This window comes from Saccostrea echinata, unplaced genomic scaffold (assembly GCF_033153115.1).
Source record: "Saccostrea echinata isolate AGI-Se365-2 ecotype Australia unplaced genomic scaffold, CSIRO_AGI_Sech_v1 ptg000009l, whole genome shotgun sequence".
Taxonomy (NCBI): domain Eukaryota; kingdom Metazoa; phylum Mollusca; class Bivalvia; order Ostreida; family Ostreidae; genus Saccostrea; species Saccostrea echinata.
The window spans coordinates 29,834,592-29,842,158 of record NW_026889758.1 but is presented as its reverse complement, the minus strand read 5'-3'; the positions used below and the strand labels follow the sequence as shown (position 1 = coordinate 29,842,158).

The window sequence follows — 7,567 nt, the reverse complement described above, 5'->3', positions numbered from 1 at the left end:
GTGAAAAACAAATGAAATATGAATCACAATAAAAAAAAAAAAAAAATTGGTCCAGCTCGCAAAAACAATACAATGAAATATAAAGTTTTAAAAGTTATAATATATTACTTTAAAATGTACAAGTTACATACAGTAATGGTTTAAAATATTTTATAAAACACAAACAACATAACTGTCGATTAATCATATGAAAAGAGAAGCAATTTATATATAGACATTTGAAGTAAATAATTTTACTGCAAAATTACAATTTGCAAAAATTTTAAAGGATACAGGTATTTGTCTTTTTCTTACTCCTAGAGAGAGACATGGGTTTAATAAAAAAATAATTAAGAATTCAGACAGTAAAAAAATGCATATAAAAGCATTACCCCCCCCCCCCCCCCCCCCCCCCCCCCGATCTATTTAAGAAATAATATTAATGAAATGCTGAAGATTTAGAAAAATTAAGAAAGACCATATTTGCTTATCAAGACAACCTTTTTTTAAAACATATATACATGTATATATAAACAATGACATTCATTTCTACAACTCAAGTGGGCTGATGGTTTATTACCACATTTAAAATTTCTTAATTGGCACCTATAAATATTTTTTCCACTCATGTAAAATAATATTAAATCACAAACAATTGGGAAACTTTGAAAACTGGTGATTTAGTTCAAAAGATAGAAAGTGTTGGCAAGCTCATTGAGACCTGATGAAAAACTGAGACTTTGAGATACACCATTGAAAAACTGGAAGTGAGAATAAAAAAGCTTAAAGTCTGTGATAATTAAAAAACTGAAAGTTAGAATTAAAAGCTGAAAGTGAGAAATTGATTAAAGCTATAGATTCTAATGTACATAACAAAGAGTTAACAAAACATTAGGAAAAAAATTAAAAGATATGAATGTAACACACAAGATATTTCAATCATAAGGTTTAGCTGCCACACTTAACCCTTTCTACAAAATAGCAATACAACTTCTAAGTTCACTTCACTGAAGTGTCATTTTCACTTGTTTTTTTCCTTTCAAATTTCATAATCCACTTTTTTTTACTTAAAAGATTCAACATACATGATTGTAAAAATGAACATAAAATGCAAAAAAAGTATAATAAAATGTAGTGGAGCAAATGTTTTAACATAAAAATACATGAAATGCTTCTCTTACAGACTAATATTTCCTCCATTTTATTTGCAGTTTATGTACCTACACATATATGCCATAAATATAGATATGTAATCTCTTGTCTTACAGACAAAATCCCACTACCCAAAAGTAGAATAATTAACCACACTAGCTTCCTCAGTGGTGAGCAATGCATGGTTTAGAGAAAACCTCCAGAAAAAGTCCTATGACCTAGGAAAAGAATGAATTAATTCTGTCCATGACATAATCTCTCACTGGATTGACAAACTGCAGGTGTTGTCTGAGTTGAGTTAGCAATGGATGATCTAAGTTAGAACTCAACAGAGCAATGGCTGTGACTGTTAGGGTGAGAAACACAAAAAAGAAAGTGAAGAGGAACATACGACAGCAGCCACTGCCGGTGCTGGTTGGCTCCACTGCGGTGCTCTTTGTGGAGGTACCCAAATGATTCTGTTTGTGCGGTGAAGACTGGACGTTATTGCTGGATTTGGGCACTGTGGTGAGGATTACTTCTTCTTGTACATCAGCCTCTGGTTGATAAGAACCAGAGAAGCTACTCTTCCTCTCAATCTCCTCTTCCAAATCCTTAAGCTGTTCCTCCAAGCTTGGTTTTTTAACCTCTTCCTCCTCATCACTGTCTGAAATCTCCTGATGACCTTTACCCTCCTTGACTGGTGATTGTTCCTCAATCACTGTATGGTTAGGTTCGTATGGGGGCATCTCCTCACTCTCTGAGTTGAGAACTATAGCTGGCAGACTGCCATTTTGTTTAAGTGGTTCTGTTTCTGTGGCAGTAATTTTCTCTGGTTCTACCACTTCAGACACAATGGAGTCCTCTGGTGTAGCTACAGGTGCTGTGACAGGGGCTTGTTGTACGATATCTGCCATTATACTTGGTTCTTTGCTTGGTACATCTACTGCAGACTCTAAATCAAAATGAAACATAAAAAGCATAAGTGAAATTAAATATCAATGTAAATCAGAATTCAAAACTTTCCCAGAAGCAGATAAATCTATCTCACATCTAAGAATAAAGCAATGTCTGCAAAACTTAAGAAGGAGAAGCAAATATGAAGAAAGTTTGAACAAATTTCACATTTTTAAAATCATGCAAAGCAAACATTGACGAAATATCATTATGAATTTTCTGTTCATTTGATAGGATAAGTATTATCACTAAAACAAACAGTGCCTTCCTTTGGCAAGCATTCTTGCTTCCAAAACTAAAAGCAAAGCTGTGCAAAAAGTAAAAAATCCTTCTCTACTTGTAGAATAGATGTGAATGCAGGAGACTGTACATAGTCATGTTATTTGTAAATAACTGGGTTTCAAAATTACTTGTTTATTACTGCAATGGAGTATAAAAAATTTTGAACAAGAACACTGATCTTCTGAACCAATTAATAAACAGGGGACAGATAATGTATATACTCTCATATATAAGTCAGTTTGCTTACAAGACAGTCATATTTGTTCATATTATTTTGGAAGAATTAGATATTGACCCAAATAAACTCGGCACTATTTTTTTTTTAACAGAATGAGTTGCTAATTTCAGATCAATATTCTATTGCAGAGTTGTCCCTAAGACCCGGGGACCGGGGAATTTCCCTGATGTAATCCCTGGTTATTCTCCACGAACCCCTGTAGGGAGGAACCCTATACCCCCTTCTACTTTTTTAAAGTCCTCTGCTATTTCGATTCTTCGGGACAACCCTGTATTGTATTTAAGAATGTTTCAACATGTATTTTGGGTATAACATCCATATTTGATCTTTAATAGTTATGTAAAACACACAATAAAGAATATAGATTTTAAACAAAAATGGAATAATTAAAATTTGTAAGCAGTTTAAGGAAATGCTACATTTTGTCATCCAGAAAAATACTGATATTTCTAATACATGTACTGGGGTACTCATTTATGTTGGCCTAAGAGTTTTGAATCAATATTTGACACTGAAAAAATCTGACTTACATGCGAGTACATACCATAATTAATATAGGTATTATGTATCTATTTGTAATGTACAAAATTTTGCTAAGTCAAGAAAAATTTTTTTCCCATGTCTTTCTCATCTCTGAGTAACTGTAAATGACATCAGTTTCAAATTATATTTTAATTAGAGACCAAAGACATTTGAGGATAATTTAATCAATTAACAGAGTGTGCTCAAGGAGAGACTGTAAATCATGATACATTAAAGCTTGTTTTAACAAATTTTTTACAGTAATTTTGAGTTTTTCAAAATCTTCGTGCATGTATGAAACAAAATGTCTAGAAGATAATGAAATCATTAAAGTGGGAAGAAAGGTCAATAGTTTTAATAAAAATATAATGCTTTTGACTAAAAATTCATTTGTGAAAACAATTATTTGTAAAAACATGTATATTTTAAGTGATTTCATCAATTCTAGGTTTAGGGGAAACCATCTTTCTGCTTTAATGCATAATATCTCGAACATGCAGTATCATCTCTAGTAATCTTACAAATACTCAGAGAATAATATTGGGCTGAGCACTTACCCCTGCGTAACCCCTTGTTAACCCTGTATTTTCTTTTATCTACAAATAACATGCAAACATGGTAAACCTACTCACAACACTGCATTACTTACTTGTTTTATTTGCTATATGCATAAAAGAAAAATATAACATGACATATTAAACAAATGCAAAGAAGCTAAGCCAGTGAAGGGAAAGTTTCATTATGCCTGCAAAGGGTTGATTTTGAAAGTCACTGATATCTTTGCGATCAAACTGACTTTTTTTGCAGTCTGAGAGAAACGTTTAAATGAATACTAGACATAGATTATAATTATACTGTATCTATCAAATTTAAATCATGACATTTACTAAATGCAGAATTTATTAAAAATAACCTTTGGTATTAACTTATAATATGCTTTGTTTTTATTGTTCTTTAACAAAATTTAACTCTGTTCATTCCTTACTGTCTACATGCAATAATACTGTGTGAGCTCAGACCAGTATGTGACATTCTGAACATTTTATTTATATAACAACCATTTGAAGGCAACTTGGTATTAAAAAAAATAATCCTAGCATTTTACCAGAACTCATTTATGCTTATCATGCAACAAGCAATGATTACTATGTACAACAATTTGGTTACAAATAATGAAAGGGAAAAATTAACATGTATAGCACCAAAAAAAAAAAAATCAATCAGGAATAATGGAGATTTACAATTATTAAAAAAGACAACAAAGGAGACATTAAGACAAGAGGACATAATTACAAACAGTAAGAGGAATTCTAGAATAATGTCCTGCAACTTCTACCCACTGGCTACTTACCCTCCTTAATGGGAATCTCAAGTGTCATAGATTTGTGTTTGTTTGGAGAATTCTTGCTCTCTGGTTTTCTACCATAGTTTGGCAAGGAGGAGGTTCTAAAAATTAAAACATCAACACTGTCACTTGGTAAAGAATGCAGACAAACCTATTTAGAAGAGCTGAAAATACGAACTCCCTTTTTTTCTTTACTTTTTTAAATTCAAAAAGTTCCAAATGTCAATCAAAAGTCTATAATTTTGTTGAAGCACATTAAACTTTATTCACTCCTCGTTTTCAACACTATACGTTTGTTCAAACTGACCTGTTGAAATTAGGTTCATTTCTCTTGATCTCCTCGCTGGCAGCAAAAGCTTCATTCTGACATCTTCCACTGAAAAAAGGGAGGAAAAAAATCAATTTCAATTTGTACCGATATGGTCCAATAGCATTTTGTATGTGTTGCTTTAAAGCCAAGATTATCACTGATGTAGAAAATAAAGAATCATTAATAATAAACCTAAATCTAAACTTTGAGCCTCTGGAAAACAGGCTGTGTCCTGATCGTAGCTTGGGTGGATGGGCCGAATTCTGCAACCTGTAATGTATGTTTGAAAGAATTGCAGATGTTTTTTCTTATGCCCTGTTCACATGGAGAGTTTAATTCGCAGTAAATTAATGCAAAGTAAAATGATGCCAATTAAACTAATGCAAATTAAATTGCGTTCACACGACAGCTAATGCGAAGTAAACTAATGCGAATTATAATTTTATTTCCACAACAAGGCTATTCAGTGAGTCTATTATGATGTCATTTACAAATCACGTCATATTGTGCCAGATATACATTTGACATAATGTCAGAGTGTCTGTACACATTTTAGTGATTAACATAATTTTCCTTTGTTTTCCACTCAGAAATAGCACAAGTACCTATATTTGACCATCGACATGTGGCTTGTGACTTAATTCTTCCCTTATGCATGCATCAAAATTTAATTCGAATTAGCTTTGCTTAGCGTTCACACGGAGCTAATGTGAAGTAATTCAATGTGTAGTAAATTAATTCGAATTAAACTAATTCGCATTAATTTCTCTGTGTGAACGCGGATCAAATTTAATTCGCAGTAACTTACATTTAATTCGAATTAAACTCTCCGTGTGAACAGGGCACTATATTACTGTAAAGTTTAATTAAAAAATTACTAGTATCATCTTTACAATTCACCATTTACAGAAAAAATCTATCACATTCTCAGCATTAATTTTTTCTATAAGAAAACCATTTCATTTACTAAGTAGTCCTAAAATCCTCTAAACAAGCCGTATTTCAAGAGAAATCATGATTGATACAGTAAAACTCCGTTATAGCAAAGTTCTGGGGACCTGAGAAAAAGTTACTTCACTATATCTGTAATTTGTTATATCTGTATACCACCAGGGGCCATGATCTGAACAATTTAGAATCTACACTACCTCAGGAAACTTCCAGGTAAGTTTCAACTTTTCTGACCCAGTGGTTGTGGAGAAGATGATTTTTTAATGACCCCACCCTATTTTTCTCTTTTCTTATTATCTCCCTTGTTAGGAGGCTTGGCCCTTCATTTTAACAATTTAAACTCCCCTTCACCCAAAAATGCTTTGTACCAACTTTGGTTAAAATTGGCCAAGTGGTTCTTGAGAAGAAGTTGAAAATGTGAAAAGTTTATAGATGGATGGATGAACAGATGAATTGATGGACAGATAGCTAGGCAGACAGAAAGACAGACAGATGGACTGATGACAGACATTTAACTATCACATAAGCTTTTCTGATCTCTGACCAGTAGAGCTAAAAAATTGGGAGAACTTTCATATTGGTACAATATACACTTTAGACTAAAGAAGTTTTAAACTTACGTGAAAAACAATTGCTGTTCAACGGCACACTTCCAGAGATATTTGCAAGCAGCAAGGGTGTCACATTTGTATCCTATTGGCTTCTGCTTCTATCAATTAAATGCAGAGATGGAAAAATAACCTACTGAATGTTATCTTGGAATTTAAAATTCTCAATCTTTTTTGTACATGAACAGAAAAAAAACAACAACAACAAAAATCATAAGGCCATCTTAAAGAAAAATGTTTGTTTGCCCTCTCCCAACTCAGGGTAAATATATTGGGTTGGTAGGTAGAAAAAATTTTCTTCCAGAAAATTTCAACATACTTGTTGACAGAATGAAAAAATTCAGGAATGAAAAGGAAAAAAATTATCTTTTCCTGGAGGTTAAAAAAAGTTTGAGTCGGGCCATTTTTAGCCTGTCAGTTGGGAGAGGGCAAACAAAATTTTTTAAAGATGGCCTAATAATAGTTATAAAATTTAAAACAAGTACAAGCTTTTCAATAGCAGTTAAAGAATAAACAGTAAAATATATATATATTTTTTTAATAACCAAAGCTTACTGAAACAACTGGAAGTACTCTTTGAAATTAAATTTGCTGTTTTTATACAAGTTACACCCAACAATAACAAAGTTGTTACTACATACTGAACCTAACTGACGTCTAAACTACCCTTTTGTCAATCTGAACATTTCACAGTCATTTAAATGTGTAAATTATCTGATGTCAGATATGCCACGGATGTATCCAGAAAGGAGATGTTTATGATATCTAGGGGCCTGTCACACTGGGTTATTTAGGATCATCTTAATCTGGATTTACATGACCCATATTATTTTGGGGTGCATATCATTATCGCTACATTTTCAAAATTTTCATTACCACTACATACTCATTACCGCTACAAAAAAGGTTATATTACGTCCGCTACATTTAAAAGTATACATTACCGCTACATTGCCTCTTTTGTTAACCAGTGGCTTTTGCATGTACAGATTGATTTAAAGTTCAACATATATATGTGTAAGACCAGTTTATCCTGCTCACCTTTGGGAGGTGAATGTAGGACTTTAAGCAGGATGTTTTTTCTGACTTTTTAAAAATTTTGTTTTTTTTTTTTTACTTTAATAAAAATTTTAGAAAGTTTTAAAACAGAAAACTGTTCATGGATAAAACTCAGTCTTCACAAAATTGGTAGAGCTTTGAAGAGCCATTTGCTTGATCTATACTGCCGTCTGGAAATCTCACCA

The 7,567-nt window shown here is 32.4% G+C and overlaps 1 protein-coding gene across 4 annotated transcripts in view; it reads right to left on the bottom strand.

Moving 5' to 3' along the window:
* Positions 1–397: 397 nt before the first annotated feature.
* The window catches only part of LOC133182191 (FERM domain-containing protein 5-like), a 41,273-nt gene continuing 34,103 nt past the window's right edge, over positions 398–7,567 (bottom strand). For 2 of the 4 annotated variants that reach the window (XM_061316936.1, XM_061316937.1), the window contains 6 exons: positions 6,336–6,424; positions 4,957–5,034; positions 4,762–4,830; positions 4,461–4,555; positions 3,667–3,705; positions 398–2,065 (listed from right to left, as the gene is read on the bottom strand). In XM_061316936.1, coding sequence (XP_061172920.1) covers positions 1,350–2,065; positions 3,667–3,705; positions 4,461–4,555; positions 4,762–4,830; positions 4,957–5,034; positions 6,336–6,424 — 1,086 coding nt within the window. In that variant the 3' untranslated portion in view covers positions 398–1,349. The remainder of the gene's footprint in view (positions 2,066–3,666; positions 3,706–4,460; positions 4,556–4,761; positions 4,831–4,956; positions 5,035–6,335; positions 6,425–7,567) is intronic. The other 2 variants (XM_061316938.1, XM_061316939.1) reach the window with 1 other exon arrangement.